General features: G+C 43.3%; 1 protein-coding gene across 1 annotated transcript in view; it reads right to left on the bottom strand.

Annotated features, from left to right (window-relative positions):
* The window catches only part of COL6A5 (collagen type VI alpha 5 chain), an 82,694-nt gene that overhangs the window by 50,100 nt on the left and 11,810 nt on the right, over positions 1–20,784 (bottom strand). The window contains exons 4-16 of the mRNA XM_077750883.1: positions 18,859–19,416; positions 15,142–15,699; positions 12,458–13,033; positions 9,249–9,824; positions 6,875–7,215; positions 6,680–6,761; positions 4,425–4,567; positions 3,776–3,868; positions 2,600–2,653; positions 1,016–1,087; positions 631–657; positions 475–519; positions 101–154 (exon numbers count right to left, since the gene is read on the bottom strand). Coding sequence (XP_077607009.1) covers positions 101–154; positions 475–519; positions 631–657; positions 1,016–1,087; positions 2,600–2,653; positions 3,776–3,868; positions 4,425–4,567; positions 6,680–6,761; positions 6,875–7,215; positions 9,249–9,824; positions 12,458–13,033; positions 15,142–15,699; positions 18,859–19,416 — 3,179 coding nt within the window. The remainder of the gene's footprint in view (positions 1–100; positions 155–474; positions 520–630; positions 658–1,015; positions 1,088–2,599; positions 2,654–3,775; positions 3,869–4,424; positions 4,568–6,679; positions 6,762–6,874; positions 7,216–9,248; positions 9,825–12,457; positions 13,034–15,141; positions 15,700–18,858; positions 19,417–20,784) is intronic.

Genomic DNA, 20,784 nt, shown 5'->3' with positions numbered 1-20,784 from the left:
CAAGTCAGCTCTCAATTTTCTCCCTTCTAAGCCCTGGCACACAGCAGTTAAGACTATCTCTGTCACCAACTTCTCCTTCTTTGACTTATTGAAGATTTACCTGGGATCCTGGATCACCTTTTTCTCCTTTTCTCCCAGGTAACCCATGAAAGCCCTAAAAGAAGACAAGGAAAACAAAATCCCCATTTAGATTTTTTTTTTAATGTTTTATTTACTTCTGAGAGAGAGAGAGAGCATGAACAGAGGAGGGGCAGACAGAGAGGGAGATACAGAATCTGAAACAGGCTCCAGGCTCTGAGCTGGCAGTCAGCACAGAGCCTGACACAGGGCTCGAACCCACAAACCATGAGATCACGACCTGAGCCGAAGTCGGATGCTTAACTGACTGAGCCACCCAGGTGCCCCCAAAATCCCCATTTGAAGACCAATACATCAACCTTATGACAATGTTAAGGTACTTGAAAGATGGCTTACCTCTTCCCCATCCAGTCCGTCAAGCCCATCATCTCCTTCTTCTCCCTGAGGGGACAACAGGGAGCACAATCAGATCAGAGGAGAGCTCGGCCACATGCTCACCGGGAAACTAATCCCATTGGGAAATCAAATCCAACTGAGAAGACACTACAGTACCTCATGTCCAGAATATCCTTTGGCTCCCTGTAAAAGATGAAATATCTCTCACTGACACATCAAAGATAGTCAGAAGGTGCAGTCACACCCTGTTGGGCCGGGAAGTGGCTGCCTCCCTAAAGAGGGCGATTGTGTTGTTCTTTAGTTGCCTTGGCTCTACAACCACAGAGGTTATATAGCTGGGACTGAACAAATGCTCAAAACTCATGGAGATTTCTAAGCAGTAGAATTAGTCTGCAGGGAGGACATTGGCATGTAACTGGAGAAAGGAAAAGGGGGGGGCACAGTGAGGGATGGAAGAGAGAAAAGGAAGGGGGAGGGAAGGAGGAGAGAGGCAAGAGGCTGTTGTAGGGAATTCAAACTCACATTTACAGCAGAGCCTTACCTTTTGGCCCTGCTCCCCTGGACATCCTGCAATCCCTTTATCTCCTATGGGTCCAGTTTCTCCTCGTCTTCCCTAAGAAAAGGTAGCCAAACAGTCCAAAGTGACTCTTTTGCCAGAAACTGCCAGCAGTTTACTTTTTAGGAGATAAGCTAGAGCACAGGAGTGCTCTGAGCTTCAGACAGAGCCAATCCTCCCACAAATGCGTTCATATAACTCTGGTTTTCCTCTCTATTCCAGCGTCTTCCCCGTCAACCTTCAGGGCTTCCTTGCAGACCCAAAATCACACAGAAGTGCCGAGGAGTCCGGATGTTGTACCATCTCATCTCAGAAGTGTGTGTTCACAAAAATGACCACCAGGTGAAAGAGCCTGAGTCAGACCATCCACTTGGGGAAGAATGTTCAAGGTCAATGATGTGTGCATCTCCCAGCAATCCTGCTTCTCCCGGGAAACATTTAAACACAGGTAAATGCCGGAGCAAAAAGTCTCTCGAGAGAAAAGCAATCTTGTGCTCCTTGAGGGCAGGAGCTCCCAACTATCCCTTTACCCAGTTGTGTCCCCAGTGCCTGGCTCAGGTCTGGGTGCAGAGAGGGTGCTAATGGTTTGCTGTTTAGATAAATAATTGGTTAGCAATGAACTTGATTCTTCCCTTCCTGATAGGTGAGGGGAGAAGGGATTTCCCTTCCTCCTGTTTTGCTTTCTTTATTCTGAAGATCATTCCCAGGAAAGCAGAAGGCCTCACTCGTGGCCACAGGTTGCTGAAACATGGCAGCTTCCCAGATGTGGGCTCGCGGCCAGACACCCAGACAAAGCCCTCCGTGCTGTCTGGGTGGGCTCCAGTAGGTATGTGGTATGTGGTAGGTGAGTTTGAGCTCTCCCCTTGGTGGTCATTGTGTAAACTGGGATAGCACTAGAATCAGAGGACCGTATGAATGTTTTACGGATCAGCAGACAGGGGGTCAAGAAGTTAAGTGTCTTGCCAAGGTCTCTCGTCCAGGTCAGCCCTTGGCTGTCTGCCTACAGAGCCTGTGCTTTTAATCATACCTGCTGCCCAGATGAAGAGCTAGCATGCTGCTAAGGGGATAGAGGTGCTTCCTGAACTTTTCCCGCCCCAAACAGAGCCACCCAAGTGTTTCAGTTTCTTCGAATCTTTTCTCCCAATTTGACTCATGAACCTAGTGAGAGTTCTGGTTTAAGGGTCAAAGACTGAGATTAGAAAACTTCTGTGAACCATGGAACCACAAAGCCGAGCCATTCCATGTACTACGCACTGAATGCTGGGTCCAAAGGCAGCCCCTCAAGATAGCCCTGCTTCTCCCTGCAAAGCAGGGGTGGGGGGGGACCAGGGCATGCCCGGCTCCCTGCCACTGATAAAAACATGCCAGGCAACATGTGGGTAAGCCTGCTCCCCTCCTTCCCCCCTAAAGTAAGTTTGGCAAGTAATCATGACCCAGACAAATAAAAGGAGGGGAAAACAACCCTTTTTCCTCCAAAACCACCAGAAAACCTCTTCTGTAGCAACATAAAGCTTTCCATGCAAAAGAAGATGACCGCTCATGTCGTGGGGGAGGGTCAGAAAAACTTACAGGGTCCCCATCCTCTCCCCGGTGTCCTCTGCTTCCTTTCATACCCGGAAAGCCCTGGGAGGAAAAAGAAAATACACTTCAGCTGGCTTCCTTCAATTCGAACTTGTGAAATCGTTGGGCGTTATAGACAAATCCCTCCCTTCAACTTGCTCAGAGGCTGGCAGGGGTGGCTGTGAGTCTGGGGAGAGTCTGAAAACCCCTGACCTCTACAGGAAGGTGACCGGTGGATTCCACGTTGCAAGTCAGGCTGACCGGGGCAGTCCGTGCCTGAGGCTGCATGGCCGGCAGCTGTGGCCACTGTAACTCTCCCAGCAGGCAAACTGGTTACATTTCCGAAGAGAGCATGTTCTTCTGCTTTTCTGAGAGCTCAGGGAAGAAGCACTCCTCCCCGCAATGAGCCTACGTATAAATTGCGATCATCTCTCTCTCTGCCATGTGTGGTTTCACTGCCTGTGGCCTATTTGTGGCAAAGATTTAAACAGAGGTTTGCTTTCCTCACCCTGTAACACAGGTCCTGACTTACTCATCCCCAGACATACACGATAGGTTAGTGTCGCCTGCTTTCAGACTTTTTATAAATGGAATCAGATTATATATGTTCTTATGTTCTTTTCTTTTTTCTTTTTTCTTTTCTTTTTTTTTTTTTGGCTATTATTGTTTGTAAAACCTATTCATGTTGTTGTGTATACCTGTGGTTCATTCATTCTCCCTACCTTAGAGCATTCTGTGAAGAGACCATATTTAAGCTGTATAACTGATCTCCTATACTTCCTTTTTTAAAGGCCTATGAATCTGCGATGCTTTGCTCTTTTTGCAGCCCAGTTTCATTCGCTGCCAATGAAATACAACTTTCCCTACTGCTTCTAACACCTCTTGCACCCTTCCAACTATTTAAAGCAGGTGCAAAAGTACAAATTGCAAAATCTAGGAGCGACGTCGTGAGAGATATATATATAAAAAGAAGGGGAGTTATTCTTAACAACAATAACAAAAGCGAGCCCCTCTGAACTGGGCCCTACACCGTAGGAGTCACATGAAATACCCAAAGAAGACACATGAAATAAATGCCCGAAGAAATTACATGAGGATCGAGTAAAGGCTTCAAGTTCAACCACTTGGCCTCAGCCCCACCCACCAAGGCACACTGGGTCAAAGAGTTTCACAACGGAATGGCACCTTAAAGGGCTGGAGTCCTCGGATCCCAGGAGGACCTACATTCCCTGAACACTTGCAAAGTACGCAGCAGCAAGTTCTCTCTGCAATGTTTCCCTGGAAAAAACAAACTGGAGTGAGCAACAATTGTCAGGAACTTCACGACGTTAAGAACTATATTCACGCAGATCATAAAGCGTCATCTACATGGTCATCTTCTCTCTTTGGGGGAGGGGTGCAGAGGATCAGAGATGCTTTTCGACTAGCAACTGTGACACAGCACACCCTCTCCCAGGAAATGACCTCTCCATAGAAAGGGTATCTGCCACACAGATGACCACAGGCTGAGTTTGCACATGACCAGCTGGCTCCTAGTTGATAGACTTCTCTTTTCTGAAGATTTCTGCAGTATAAACTGCTGGGGAGGGGGGTTACTTAATGAGGGGCTGGTTGGGATTTTTAGTGCCCTGCGCATTCATTTGGTGAAATAATAAAGGCAGAAAGACACAAAAAACCAAAATACGCTGCTCTGGTCTTTCACACTTTTTTATATACTAAAGACCATGCACTGCATGTAATGGGGAAAGCAAGGCACGCTCTGGAAATGCTCATCAACATTCCAATTTCGTTCCGATGGCCTTTGGAGTAACTGCATTTCTGTTTGACAACTCACCAGGTACTGTGATAGCATCTTGCCCAGGTCGCTCCTCCCAATGGTCAGGTGAGTCCTATAATCAAATCCCTTCCCAAATTCAAAGCTGGAAAACTCATCGTGGGCAGCAGTGTTTAGGGACACCACCAGCAGTGCATCGAGTCCTGGTGAGTAAACAGGGCAGATTCGAAACCAAAGGGGTTGCACATGACAGAAGAGGAAAAGCCCACCTATTTCTACTCAGTGAACAGTGTTCAGAGAATCCGAAAGGGGAAAGGAAACATTAAGGAGAAGCAGGGCTCTTGATGTATGAGTAACCCAATAACTTTGCTTGCTTGCTCAAGCTTCAGAAGGAAATCCAAAGAGAAAAAGTATTCAAAGAGCAATTATGTACAAACCCAACAGAAAAAACACTAGCAGAAAACTGTGTTTAATGCCTCACCACCAAATTTTAATGCGATTCTTGGGCATTTGAAAGCAATTTTTAAGAAAAGGGCATTGTTCAGCTTCAGAATTTTTCTGAAATTTTAAATAAATGATAGTCCTCAAGCCCCCTGGGTGGCTCAGTTGGTTGAAATTCTGACTCTTGATTTTAGCTCAGGTCATGACTTCACAGTTTGTGAGATCGAGCCCCACATTGGATTCTGTGGTGACAGAGCAGATCCTGCTTGGGTTTCTCTTTCCCCCTCTCTCTGCCCCTCCTCTCTCTCTCTCAAAAATAAATAAACATTAAAAAAAAATAGTTCTCAAAGTCATCTCCACAGCCAAACACCCCTCGGGGCTCAGGCCCTGCGAGCCTGAGGAAAGCCCAGGGTGAACTGTTGGCCATAACAAGACTCCATTCATTCATTCATTCATTCTTTTCTTTCTTTCATTCATTCATTCACTTGTTAATTCATTCACTAGTCCATTTACTCTATCTATCCTTTCATTAAACAAATCTTGGCTTATTACAAATCATTGTAACGGGGATACAAGATGAATAGGACAGGCACACTCTGTCCCTGCAGAGAAGTACAGTCCAATAGAAAAGGAAGACAGGGATCAGATGGTTGCTCTGAGAAGTGGTAAGTGTCCTGAGAGGGAACAGCAAAGTGCTTTGAAAGCCTAAAGGAGAAGCTCCTAACTTAGCCCTGGAAAGTCATAGAAGGTACTGATGTCTAGGTCGATCCTGAAGGACAAATTGAAGCTGGTCTAGGGAGAGAACCAGAGATGGAAGGTGGAGAGAAGGACTGGGGAAGGGCTGAGATGGGAGAGAGGTCTAGGTGGAAGTAAAGTATATGCCATGATGGGGGGACTGAGGTATGAGGTGTACTGGAGGAAGACAGAGCAGGTGGCTCTGTGTGCCTGGGACACTGAATGTGGGGAGTGAGAGAAGGCAGGAGTGGGGAGCGGAGGCGGGACCCTGCAAAGTGCCAGAGGCTGTGCTAAGGAACCTGATGTGCCCAGAACAGTGGGAAAGAAGGGTGACATAACTCAGCAATCATGCAGGAGATTTTGTAGCCTCCAGGGAGGTCGGCCATGGAAGCTAAACCCCAGGAGTCAATGTGGGTCTACGCCCAGAAGTCTCAAATACTGTGTCCCATCTGACGATCAGTGGAGCCTCCTTGTCACTGCATATGGCTCTCAACTTCTGCATTTAGTTTCCAGCTTAGTCTGAAACTATGACATGGAGACTAAGAAGTGCTTTTCTTATGTGGCTGTCCACATATCCATGTGGCTGTCCTTCACATGGATAATCAGAAACAGTGAGCAGTGTCCTGTCAGGTACCCTGGAAGCAGAATCTAACGGAAGAATTTGTGTGTATCTAGTTTATTGAGGGGGATAGAAGGGGGGAGGAAAGGGAATGGGATGTTGTAGCAAAGATGTGCCTCAGTAAAGTCTTCACCTTGGTATGATTCATGAAGGACTCTGCGGTGTAAACTGTTTCACAGTTGACCCACTGGAGGCAAAGGTACTAGGGTTTTGTATCCCTATATCGATTGCCCCCCACTTCTATTTCAGGGTAGTACATGGTATAAACCCACCCCTGCTCCAAGTGTCAGGTAATGGTTCAGGTCAGTCAAGGACTCATGACTGTAGAAGGTCACAGGTGTAAGCACTTGGCCATGGCATTTGCAGCCCCTGGGGGATGAGTGTGCAGGTCAAGGGGGTGTGGGGAGGCACCAACAGCATCTGCTGCTAGTGGCCCGACGGACTCTAAGATCTATAGCACCTGAGTAGGGACTTGTTCAGCACATTCTGTGCTTCATCACTTAAATCTGCAACTCAGTACCTGCTTCTCTGAGCCTGTCCGATTCATTTTCCAGCGTTATCTTGCTTTCGCCCCCAAGACCATCTGAAAAGATGATTAGCACCTAGAGAAAGAGGAAAGCCGAAAATGGGATGATGTGGAAACAAAATATATAAGTGGGGAGGAAGAAACAAACAGGAGAATGTGGAGGTGGGAGAGAAAGTGTGATGCGAGTACCTGTCCTTGGGACGTAGACTCCCTCTCAAACGTATTCCACAGCGACTGCAAGAACTGTGCGTTCAGATGAGTTGGCCCACTGACGGTGACTTGGAGCAGCCTGTCTAACATTGCTTTCCGGTAGATTTGGAACTCGGTAGGGAATTTTCCATCATCGTTCACCTTGAAGGCCATGTTCATCTGCACGTCTGTGCCTGCCCCGCAGCTTACCCCCCTGATGGAGGTCATGTCCTCCAAGATGCCAGGGAGGTATGACTGCAGCCGGGGATGGTCATGGAACAGCAGCTGCCCCGGTAGTTGAGTGGAAATGTCAAACCCGATCACTATGTCCATAAAGCAATCTGGAGACCAAGGAAAATGAGGCCAGATTAATGAGTAGACAGGAGCAAGGACGGGCAGACCAGGCAGAAAACAGGAGAGCAGTCATGGCATGGCCCAGGCCTGGAGAGCCTCTAATACCCAAAAATGTTCAAGAAAGAAGATATTGTCTGCTTGATCAATATATAACACAGGTGTTTCCGCTCTCCTTTTTGAAATATTACAAGTTCCAATAGCTATTTGAAGTTCCAATCATGGTTCAGCCTCACAGAGGCTGGCTCTGTGTGTGTGTGCGCGCGTGCGCGTGCGTGCGCAAGCACGTGTGCACATGTGTATATTTTCTTCTTTTAATGATGACATACTATGATCCATATGATCATATTAAATATTTGAATTATCCTTAGAGATTATTTAATCCAGAGATCACACCTCAAATGGCTGTAAAGGCCAGGCATATAATGTAAATGAGCTAAATGGGCAGGGAGTACAGAGAGTGAAAGGCAAACAACCACCGATCTATTCATTGCTCAGCTCCAGCTGAGAGTTTGCCATGTGGGAAAAGTGACCCAGTGTTGTCAGATTGCCTGATTTTTCAAAGAGAAGCCGAAAGCAAGATTTTTTAATGTGAAATCTTCAGTTTGTAAAAGCTGCCAATTAATTTTAACAAGCTGTCAACACAGGACAAACACAATTCAGCTACAAGTTGCCATTTGGACACCTCTGCCCCTGCCCAGTTGCCCATTTTACACATGAGGAAAGAGCGATTCATGGAGGTTGCTGCTATTGAACCAGAATAAGAACCCTGGATTTCTGATTCCTGTCCCAGGGCTCTTTTCCACACTGTAACCTGCTTCCAGCTGAGCACCCCAAATGGGATGTAGAAGATCTGGAGAACTTGAAAAGACCAACCCATTTTGTGTAAGAAGTGGCATCAGTCATAACTCTAGAAACAGAAGGACACTGGGGAATTTCTGCATGTTGTGCCAGTTCCACAAAATGTCATCATTCACCTCTGCTTCCTGATGTCTGTCCTCCCAACTCACAGTCCAAATGTACAGAACCTGAGTCCTACATGGTGACTCTCAGCTGGAGCGAGCAATATCTTCCTCATCAGAGGGGTCAGTGCTCTCCATTCATTTCTTTCCCTCCCTGCCTCCTTGACTCATTTCCATTACCCTCCTGGCCTTTGCAGCCATTTGTGTTTGTGTTTGTGACCTCTGGGTATTAAGGACAATTCAGATCTTCACTATGTTATGGATTACACGAATGCCATCGTGTGGGATTTAAGAAACAAAACAGATGAAGATAGGGGAAGGGAAGGAAAAATAATATAAAATCAGAGAAGGAGGCAAACCACAGGAAACTCTTAAATACAGAGAACAAACTGATTGGTTGCTGGGTGGGGAGATGGGCTAAATGGGCTAGCGGCATTAAGGAGGGCATTTGTAGGGATGAGCCTGGGTGTTTATATGTAAGTGATGAATTACTAAATTCTACTCCTGAAACCATTATTACACCACATGTTAAGGGACATGGATTTAAATAAAGTAAAAATATAAATAAATAAATAAATAAAGATGCACATACATAGGCTCATATAGACACACACACACACACACACACAGGAACACCAAGTCCCTTACAAGATAATTTAACAACACTAAAATAGTAAAGCTGTCAACCAGCAAATGTTTGCTTTACTTACCTCCTACTGGTTGCAAGGCATTATTCTAGGACTTCCCCAAGTGGAAAGGGTAGAAATAGGAGACTGAGTTTCAGGTGTTAAGAGGGGCATAAACACTGGATTGGAGTGAGGGGATAGAGCTAACCAGAGGACACGACCCAGGGCCTCCTCCAGCCTTTGCACCCTTTTCCTGGTCTCTGAGGGAGGCTGGCTGATCTCAACCTTCCCAGAAACAGAGAAAAGGTCTATTCTCACTGTGCACTATTCTAAAAATATGTTCATCTAGAGCTGGCGCCTAGGACACCTTGGAAATGAAGCACTTGGAAGGTGCAATTAAATTAAAAACAAATAAAGAACAAGGGGAACACTTACTGGTTTTCCCGCAGTTCTGGCAAATTTCACGGACCATTCTTTTATTCGTCCTAATATTCCTTAAGTTACTAAAGTCTGGGACAGTGATTATTTTTTCAGAATTGCCTGTTATTGGCAGAAGTTGTTCCTTATGAATATTTCCTATGCCCCAAGCCAGGACACAAATTCCAAGGTTTTTCAGTATTTCAACTTCCTCTGATATATCACGGTCGGCACCCCTGGATGTGATAACAACCAAAATCTGAGAGACACCAGCATTTCTTCTCCCACCAGAAGGTGGATCAAACATGACTTTCACTTTGCTAAGAGCCAGGTCAATTTGTGGAAACCCCTTGATCTTGGTGATTTTTTGAATTTGAGTCTTCAACTTGGCTATGGTCAGAGAGTTTTTCAACTCAATAAGTTTTTGGAAGTCACTCCCAAATTGAGCCAACCCAATTTTTATTCTCTGAGATTCAGTGTTAAAATTATCAATGAAGTCTGACAGAAAAGTGGTCATGGCAACAAACTCTGAGTTGGATACCATGTCGGAGCCATCGAACAAGAAAATCACGTCGGCTTCCGGAATGTTACAGTCTGCAAGTGGAAAAAAACAAAACAATAATTTGCCTCATGAATGATTCAAAAATTTTCTTTCCTTCAAGAATTAAATTGCTTTACTAAATCCCCACATTAGTAGCAAACTGAGATAAGTTAACAGAAGAGAGAATCAACTACTGGCCCTCACAGAGAAGGAAATATGGTGGGAAGGAAAAAGGTAATAGGCCTTGTTTCAAATTTTAATATTTGCTTGATTCATTTGAAAGGACACTGAAAGCTTCTCAGAAGAAAAGAGAAGCTTGAATAGCTTGAATATATTCATTAAAAAGTAATTGCAAAGGCTAGAAATCGCTTCAACACACCCAGATTGGGTGGTTCACCCAAGTCAAGGAAATGAAATCCCTGTACTAGGATCAGTATTCCTGTTCCTATTAATGCCACCACTTTACATTTGTGTTGAGAATTATCATTTTAAAAAAATGCTCTTAGCATACAGTAGCAGTTAATATTCATGACCATGTTTTAATAAATTAATCCAATTTTAGAAATATAGAAGTGGAATTCGGAATTGCCTAAGAATACACAGTTACTATACGTGCAGCTGGTATAGGGACCACCTCATCATTTATCTTTAAATAAAAGTATTTTTCTACTGCAGTGTTTTATAATATCCTAACCCAAATATTAAAACTGAATGGGACAAATGCTAATAGCTAGCAAACATGGCAGCATGGGGCTATCTCCCTGAAATCCAATGAGAAATGTCCCATAACCAAGGGATAATCTTCTACACTTGGTTCCAGTCAAGTGCAATGGCTGGCACAGGGCCAGAAGTGAAGTGATTACTAAAGGCAATTGAAACAAAGGAATGTCCACTGCTACACAATTATCTGTGCGGGTAGTCTGGTAGACACAAAGATGGGCTGCCCACCTAGACCTTCAAGGAAAGATTTACTGCCTGGCTGTGGGCGCATGGTCAGCATGGTCAGAGGGCTTCCGGCTGTCGGCTCCTTCAGGGTCAGCCTCACTACAGGCAGATGTCTTGGCAAAGACCATGCCCTTCCCAGGGCAGCTCACATCTACGGACTAAGTGAGAAGGGGGTACGACCACCCAGTCAGTTTAGTCTGATGCTGGACAACGCTGATGGGCTATACACGCTCGAGCGCTTTTTGCCAAGTTTGGAGCTCTGTCAAGCATGCATCACTCTTTGACTTCTGCCCATCCTATTTTCCCACTTTTTTCATAGGTGTGGATCCCTAATAAACATCTTTCGCCCTAAACTCTGCCTCAGTATCTGCCTCTGAAAGGTAGGCATGGGAGAGGAGAATAAAACCGCTTCCATCTTTGTAGGAAAAGACTGTGAGTCCTGGTGATGTACTAGATTTGGTGAGGACCCAATGATAAACAAGAGGCCAAGCCTGCCCAAAGAGGTCACAGTCTTGTGACAGATACAGATAAGGAAATAGTGAATATACATTCAGTGCCACCACCAGGAGAAATAGAAGGTGCAGGAGCTGGGAGACACAGCGGGGTCACCGCCAGGTTTTGGGGCAGGAAACTGGCAAAGGCTGAAACATGACAGCTAAGCTAGATGTAGCCGGGAAAATGCTGGGCTGGCGTGTTTGTGGTGGGTAGAATGGTGTGACCAAAGATGCAGAGGAATTTCAAACTNGGGGGGGGGGGCAGCAGATGAGGTTGGAGCTGTGGGCAAGGCTAGATGGAACTCAAGAGGCCAGTAATTGTAAACTGTAAGCAGAGCAGTGACATAGGCCAGTGTGTGTTAGGAAGATCACTCAATGTTGAGAACCAGATTGAAGGGGGCAAGGTGAAGGGCAAGGAGACCACATTTCACAGTGGGAGTCCAGGGACAGGCTAGAACAGGCAGAACTGAGAAGGCCCCGTTGCCTTGGGAAAAGTCACAATTTTTTTTCTTACAGATAATACCAACATCATTCTGTATCTGAAACCTAGAAGATTAATTCATTGCTCACTTGAGCTCAGTTGGCAAATCTTACACTTTCCTCAGCTGTGATGCCTCCAGACTACCCCACCCCAGTTGTATCTCATGGAATCAGCTTAGGTCCCTTCCCTCCCTGCTCCTACCCACCAGCTTCCATTACTCCATATTGAACTCCCATATCCTCTCCTCTGCATTAGTGGCCCTTATCCAGAAAAGCACATTAGACCACTTGAACCTCCTGTGGCCCTGGAGAATGTCTATAATCCCAGTTAGAGGGCCCTGGAACTTTGAAGTCAAGTCTATCTGTGAAACCATGCAACTCTCCACCTGAGTCTGGCCTGAAACTGGTGATCAGTGTTTGCAATGAGAGCATTAGGCAAATGGAATGGCACAAGTGGCCCCGAAACAGGGTAAGGTGAATACAATCCTAAGTAGAGTTCTTTTCTGCCAAGAAACAGGCAACAAGGTGGCAAGACCTCAAAGACTATTTTTGAAACTTCCCTCCATAAGCTCTTCAATGCATACCATGGTGGGAAGGAAACTCTCAGGTCTTGTTCAATCAATGCATTTGAGGAAGGGATGAGAAAATATAGCCTGAGCAGAGAAATGTTCAGCTATGATACGCAGGTAATGGAACGCCAAGATTTAATTTTTTTGCTTAACCTTTTATTGATACCCCCCAAAGAGACTTTAAAAATCACAGCTTACCCTCATGTGCATTGATACACATTTTTTCTTGCAGAAGCAGGTAAAGATCTTCCAATTGGTTGAAATTGTCTACATGGAAAGTATTGTTTTTATTCCCTGCCATAGCCTCAAGTTCAAGTTGATTGGCCTCTCCTACACCCACTGCGTAGATGTTGATGCCTTTGTTTCTTAATTTCAGTGCTGTGTTGTTGAGCTGATTTCGGTCATGGGACACCCCGTCGGTGATGATGATCAACATCTGCTTCACCTTTTCCTCTATGCGGCTGCCATGTTCTTTCGTGAACATTATGTTTGTGTGCTCGAGAGCCTTGGCAGTCCAGGTATTCCCTCTGGTGTCCCTGCGTGTCCTCAGTGTCTCAATGATATCAGATTTGTTTGAGTATCTATTAAGGTAGAAAAGAACCTCAGGATCATCTGAGTATTTGAGAGCTCCAATCCGAACGCGGTTGCTGCCAACATCTGCTTTCTTCACCAAATGGATAGTTAGGTTCATCATGCTTTCTTGCTCCTGTGTATCTATGCTGCCTGAATGATCCAGCACAAACACGACATCTAACACTTTAATATTTTTACAGTCTGAAAGAAGAAGAAAGCAGGCATCACAATCTTTCTGCAATGTATCCTACACAGACAGTTGGGAAGAGGGAGCAAACTAACATTAGCCATGAACCTACTATGTGCCAGATACTGCATCTTACTTGTCAGAGGTGGCTGTTGCCATTTTACAGAGCAAGAAACTGAGGTTCAGTGATGTACAACCTGCCCATGATTCCAAGGACATTGTACTTGACAATGGCTCTGTGATCAGTGTTTCTTAAGCCACACCACTTTGTTCTGCTACATCTCATTAGGACACACGATGCCTTTGCTAGGCAGACTTTCAACTGAAAGGAAATGTCAGAAGGTAGTTCAATGTCAATATAATGGTGAGACATGACTAGCATTTGACAAACTGGCCTGCTGTTTTAAAGAGCTCAGAGGCTCACTGTATAAGCTGGGGTTGTTCTCTTACTCCCTCTACTTGCAGCTGTCTTTTCAGCTTCTGGTGGGCAAACTTTCCCATATGCAGCATGCAACTCGGCATTTATTTGTGCTCCTTCTCCTGACCTCCTGAATTAGAACCCAGAAAGGCCCCAAGTAGGGAGAGCTAACGCCCCTATCACCTCACCTCAGCCTCAAGCTCTCCTCCACATTAGAAGCCAATTTCTAGCCAATTCTTTCAGAATTTCACTTTCTCCACCTTCTACCTATATATGGTAACTCCAATCCTTATTTCTGGCAATGAGGTCTCAAATTCTCAAGTCTGAGATGCAATGGATGAACCCAGACTATATCTGTAGGAACCTGGGGCAATGACCCACCAAAATTTGGTGACTAGTAATGACTTGAGGTTTATGAGACGATCTAATGTGTGAGCCTGAGAAATTTCACCTTATGCTATAGAAAGAGCTTCCACCAACATTACATTTATCAAAATGAAGAAGTGCCAGGAAGAGTCCCATGGATTTCAAAGGTGAGGATGTGACTTTAAGATAAACCTTTCTTAGAATATCTCAACATTACTAAGACTTTGGTAATCATTGCCATTTTTTTTAAAGCAGGCTCCACACCCAGCATGGAGCCCAATGTGGGACCTGAACTCACAACCCTGAGATCAAGACCTGAGTTGAGATCAAGAGTTGGATGCTTAACCAACTGAGCCACCCAGGCACTCCAGAAATCACTGCCATTTTAACTAAGCTGTTAAGAGAGACATCACAGAGCCACTGTCTAAAACTCAGAGTTTACACTAAGACATTTTGTTACCTTTGTAAAGATTTCTCACACATAATTCTGAATAATATAGTCCAAAGGTCTATGTTGTTGCCAGGGGAACAACATACAACAAATTTAATAATACTTCAGCATGTTCTCTTAGTTGTTCCCAAAAAACAGGTAACAATACATGGTAGATTTAAAAGCACAGGTGTTTTTAGTCTTACATGTGTATTTATAGCAACTTCTCTGATCACAAGCCATTAAAGTTGATGGACTCAAACTGAAGATTTGCTCAACACAATTTTTAAAGCATGACAGTTTGTGAGATAAAATGATCCCAAGCAATCATTTTTAAAAGGTAACAAGTTAAAATTTTCCAAAGCGATAGACACACGATCAGGCAAATGTAAAATGTCTCACTGACGGGGGGAAGAATAAGAACGTGAAGGAATGAAAATACATACTAATCTTGAAAATACAGGGAATATTTGGGGAGTATGCTTAGGATTTTGGATTTAATTTAACTAAGAGGAAGATGAATTTGTATCTCTAGTTATTTACTACTTGACAATGGTTATTGGTAAGCCAGAAACAATTCTGAGGAATCGTTTGAGATTAACAATTGGCTCTGGAAAATCTAGGAATGCATGTTGTTAAAGATGTGGAGGTTCAATAAGAAATTCTGAGAACTTGTGGGAATATATTTGAAGTCACCACAGCCAGACTGTTTTGCTGCCAAACTAGTGGACAAAATTGTTAAACTAGAATATCCCTGGAGGTCACAAGTGTTTTAATACAACATAGACAAGACTGAAACTTAATGCTAAAGTCCAGATAGAGTCCAAGCCCATGGCACAACTCACTGTCCATCCTATGAAGTCAACAGCTCACATCCTTGAGTCCTGAAGAATAACAATGTCACTTACCATGGAGAGCGCATACACGAAAAACAAGTTCATTTTCTATTGCCTTTAGATCATCAAACTTCTCAACTTGGAAGACCAGCTTGCCATCCCCACTGATCTCCTCCAGCTCCATCCTGTTGGCGTTGTACACTCCTACGGAGAAGATGATGACACCACTGTCCCGTAGAGCTTTAGCAGGTTCTCGCACAGAATCTTGTGCCTCTCCATCCGTGATGAGGATGAGAAACTTTTTGGCCCTAAGACGGGCTCCCTTGGTGGGATCTCTAAAGTATTGATCTACGAAGGTCAGTGCACTTCCAGTCAAAGTGTTTTGGCCGATGAAAGACATTCTGTCTATTGCATCAGAAATTTCTTTTTGTGTGACATATTTTTTAAGGTGGAATTCTTCCTGATTATAATCACTGAACTGAACAACGCCGATCTGAGTTCTGTCTGGACCAATTTTAATCTTAGCTAATAGGTTTTTCATGAAGGTTTTCATTTTTCCAAAATTTTCAGGTCCGATACTGCCAGAACTGTCCACCAGAAACATGATGTCAGCCTTCATGTCTTCACATCCTGTGTGTTGTCATAAAAACCAGGTTGATATAATTTTCAAAATATAGGGAAGCAGTGGGAAAGAAAGAAATGCATTAGTCAGAAAACATCAAAAATTAACTCAAACACCTGCTATTGTATTTGAAAATGTTATCTGCTTTTATAGTAGAGGCCTGTTGACTAGGATCCTGAATCAGAAATCCACTGAATATTATCTAAGAAGCTTTAAAGAGAAAATGCAACTTCCAAAGTGTATATTCACTCATACATGCATCATTCATTTATGCAAAGTTCATTCATTCATAATTCTTGAGGTGTATAAATGCCAAGCATCAGGTTATGTGTTCAAGGATGTGATGGTGATCAAAAAAAGGAATAAGAGAAAAGGAAATCAGTTCCCTATACCCGGAGGACTAATATTTCAGAGTTTTATGTATAATCTTGAAACACAAAATTCTAAGTAATCTTTACATAGCCTTATTTTCTGGGATAAGTTATATTGATTTGATAAACATTATGCATCAGTATTAGAAATTGGGGTGAAAAACTTTTACTAGAAATAGTAAGTACATTAGTAAGTACATATCCATTCAACATGGATGTATAAATAAAGGATCGTTCCTTTATACATAAAGTTTGTAGATATTCTACTGATTAGAAATGGACATATATTTGCGTGTGTGTGTGTGTGTGCGTGCATGTGTGTGTGTATATATATATATACACAGAAGGCCAATTTGTATAAGCCATAGAAAAAACGGTGTTATTAATTCATGGTACAGATGTATGTATATATATAATGCAAATATATTGTCATTAGCATGTATCTCCTTAGTCTTAACACCTTGCTCTACCTGTTATCACTGCCTTTGTCTCAGCAGTCCTTCCCTTAACTCTCACAGAGTCTATCTCATGCTATTTGAAAATAAAGTATTAGCATTAGTCAAAGAGGAATAAAACAATGCTTATTATTTTTTAATAACGTGCAAGGACAACCAGGGAGAATTAAAGCCACCATTTATTTTATTTATTTATTTTTTNTTGGATGCTTAACCGACTAAGCCACCCAGGCGCCCCTTAAAGCCACCATTTAAGACCCAAGCTTCCTGGCGCCATCTTTAAAGTCATACATAGAGAGATCATTAAGATGCTTGTGGCCTTGGCAAGGCCCCACTGCTGTGAAGTGTGGAAGCCTCTCCTCCATGAAACATGTCAAAAGAGTACTTTTACATGTGGTTTGGTATACATGTGTTTTGGTATATACTCCCTTATATCTGCTTGTGACAAGATAACTTCCTGTCCTCTAATCTGGTCTCCCATTCTTCCATGTCAATATAGTTACAGTGAGATGCATGACTGTCCAGGTAAATATCAATTTTCTAGCCTTCCTTGAAGCAGATGTGGCCCTGTGACTAAGTTTTTGCCAACAGATATGAGCAGAAGTGATTTGGCCACTTCTGGGTCTTAACATTAAAATAATGGAGTGTGGTGGGCTCCCCTGGCTCTTTCTCCCTTTCCACAAGTGCAAGGTGAAGAGAAATGGAGCTTCACCACTGACCTAAAGATGGGAGCTATGTGTTGAGTGTGGAAGAGCCTCTCCACTAAATCTGCACACTCCTTACCCTGGACTGTTATGCAAGAGAGAAATAATATTCTGTGCTGTGTAGTTTGGGGTCTTTTTGTTACGGCCTCTTATCTTGTCCCCTAAGCAATAGGCACACTGTGTCTCACTCCATCTGCATCTGCCCTGAAACCAGTCAGTGTTTTCCCAGGCCCGTAGGCTTTGGTTCCTTAGTTTTCCTGCCTCTCTCTGTTGACCATCTTATGGACCATCTCCTTGTCCACAGCTTGTCTCCTCTTTCAGGTGCGCCAGTGTTCAGGTCAAGTGCAAGCCTCTGACCTACAGGAGATGTGCTGTACCTCCTTGGACTGGCCCAGGACTGTCTCCCTTGGAAGGATGAGATACAATCTACTTTCCGGGAACTCTTTTACTTTTCTTTGTGTCATCCCCAGGGAACGCTAGGGAACTTTTTACTCTTGTACTCTTTCTAGAGCATCCTGAAGACCCAAGTCTATTACTGTCCATAACGGGGAGAACCATGAACAATATTGGGATTAGGATTTTGCTCTGAGCTCCATGTATTTTTTTATCTTTTGATTTTAGTGACTCAGAACATTCCAAAATGTTCACTTTTGTAAGTTCAAATAAATGAAAATTCTTCTCTTTTTCTCAGCAGTGACCTTAGCCAACTTGTGCAGTAGCTAATTTTTATGTAGCACTTACTATGTGCCCACATGCATTTTTCTAAGTGTCCCACATGCATTATCACCTTCAAGATTCACCTTAAAACTAGGCCTACACTCAGGGATTAAGGCAGGTAGATAGTAAGTAAACTGTGCAAGGTCTACAGCAAATAAAACTGGCGTTTGAACTTTACCTCACTGACTCCAGTATCCTTTATCTTAACCAGTAAGAATGTGCTAATACTAGCAATCAACATATATTGTCTTCAATTACTAAGTCACTGCTACTAATAAGAGAAATCACCACCAGGTTCAGGTATTAGCAAATTGTTCTTCCTAACTTCATTTATGTAATTTTTAGTCTGAACAAAAATGCAAATATATGTTTCTGTTACAAATAAAAATAAACAACTGTTAAATGTATACTAGATAAACATTCATAATAGAGGAACGATGGTTGATATTTATTAAACCTAGAAGGATCCTAGGATGGAGGTGTTACCCTCACTTTATAGATGAGGAAGTTTGAAGGTCAAGTAGGAAAGGGAGTTGGGTCCTAACCCACCTAAAGCAAGAGCCCGTTTTCTATCCATGTGCTCATCTGCTTCAATTAGTGCACATGCACACAGGCACACACAAACATACACACACTCTTGCATGCCGTACTGGTGGGCTTTGTCAAGGCCATGATATTCTTAGCAACCTTCCTACTTATGACTTTCAAGATGGTCTCAGGGCATCCCTCTATGGTGGGATTCTCCAATCTTGGCAAGTAGTTTAAAAGAAGGGGTTGAATCCCTCTGTGATGAGAAAGGAAGTTAGCAAAATGTTAGCCAGTCAACTGGTCACATCATTTCCTGTCTCAGCCCGGCTATTAGTCCTCAGTAAGCACCCCCATGATGTGCAGAGAATAAAGCCTTTTTTTGTTTTGCTCACCTTTTTCAGTGCAGATTCTGCGAACAACTTCATTTTTTATTTTCTTTAAAGAATCAAAGTTCTGCCCAAAGTTAACCCTTTCTTCTTCCCCAGCAATTTGTTGGAGTTCTTCTTTGTTAGCCTCTCCAATGCCAACTGCATGAATGGTGATCTGTGCATCCCTTAATCTCTTAGCAGGCTCCAGGACATTATCCCTAGACTTCCCATCAGTCAGCACAATGAGGTAACAGGGAACCTTGCTTGTCCTATGCTTCCTTTCCTCTATTACTTGTAGCATGAAATCCAGGGCTTTCCCAGTATCAGTGTTTCCTGTGAGTTGCTTAATGTTCAAAACAGCCTTTCTTAAATCCACATCATTAGAATTGTCATTGATGTGAAACTCCACTTTTAACTTATCTGAATACTGTACAGCTCCAACTTGGACTTTGTCTGGGCCAATGCTGAACATTTCTATCACTGCCAAAATAAATTCCTTCATCTGCTCAAACTCCTTTCTATTTATGCTGGATGAGCCATCAATGAGGAAATAGATATCAGCCTCTTTTGTATCCACACAGCCTGGAAAAAAAAATGGGAAAATACATTCTTTGTTAATTACAGAAAATCTGGAGAGAAGTTTGCCAGAGGGTTTGTAGAGGAACGGGAGGCTATGAAGGCTCTGGAGAAGGAGAACTCTTCATTATTTTCACGGAGACTGTCTGCTACATTGAGCCTGTTCATGCCCATGTTCTCCTTTGAAATTCACAACAACTTGGTGGGAAATGGAAAGAGTGACACCCAAGACTTTGTCTAAGGTCACACTGCCAGTTAACTAAAAGGAAGGACCAGATTTCCAAGTCTCCAGGGTGTACGTTAAATTGTTGGTGTAGTACTGACACCTGCCTTTACAGAAAGTTTATGCCTTATCATTTCCTGAAAAATGCAATGGAGGAGATGACCTGCTGCTCTTACTTCCTCAATAACGTCTTTTCCCCCAGAGCAACTAGAACACTATATTTAAAACTAGAGCCAGATCATATTACTCTTCTACTTATATGGTTTATCATTGCATTTAGAATTTAAAAATATAAAACCGGCCTGACCTTTCTCCCTACTTTTCTCTCAGACCCTAGTTCGAGCAATTCTTCATCTTACTCACTGTGCTCCAACCACGCCAGCCTGCTTTCTGTACTCTGAATGTCCCTCTAGGGCTTTTGCATTTGCCCTCCTCTCTCTTCCTGGAATATTCTTCTCCTTCAACATACAAATAGCTGATTCCTTCTTATCTCATCATGGATATACCAACTCAAATGTCAGTTCTTCAAAAAAGCCTTCTCTTCCCCTTTAGCTAAAGCACCTGAGTCATCATATATCCCATTACCCTCTCTATTTTCTTTATGATAGCCATATTTTTGAAGTTATCCTACTCATTTGTTCATGAGCACAGACTGCTCCCTGCCAGAGTGTCAGTGCTTTGAGGGCAGAGACTGTCGACTTCTCTGCTTCTACCCAGTATGCCTGGTACCTCACAAGATTTCAACAAAAATTTTTAAATAAAAGAACTCTGGGTGAGCATCGGACTTCGGTTCAGGTCATGATCTCACGGTTTGTGGGTTCGAGCCCTGCATCAGGCTCTCTGCTATTAGCACGGAGCTCCTGTCTCCCTCTCTCTCTCTCTCTCTCTGCCCTGTCTTTCCCTTCCCTGCTCATATGCACACACACTCTCTCTCTCAAAAATAGACTTCAAATAAAGAAAGAAACTCTCAATGTTCCTTTCTTGAATAGGTTCTATGAAAACATGCTTTAACTTTACTAATAGTCTATTTACAACTCAATCGACTGCTCATTCAAATTGGGTAGGAGAAAGAGCAATATTTTAAAATGTAGGTTATTTATGGAGTTATCTGGTTGAGTGTGTGAACATATCCTTAAAATACAAGACTATTT

This window comes from Crocuta crocuta, unplaced genomic scaffold (genome assembly GCF_008692635.1).
Source record: "Crocuta crocuta isolate KB4526 unplaced genomic scaffold, BGI_CrCroc_1.0 scaffold279, whole genome shotgun sequence".
Classification (NCBI taxonomy): domain Eukaryota; kingdom Metazoa; phylum Chordata; class Mammalia; order Carnivora; family Hyaenidae; genus Crocuta; species Crocuta crocuta.
The sequence above is the reverse complement of the archived record's forward strand: the minus strand, read 5'-3'. Positions and strand labels throughout refer to the sequence as shown.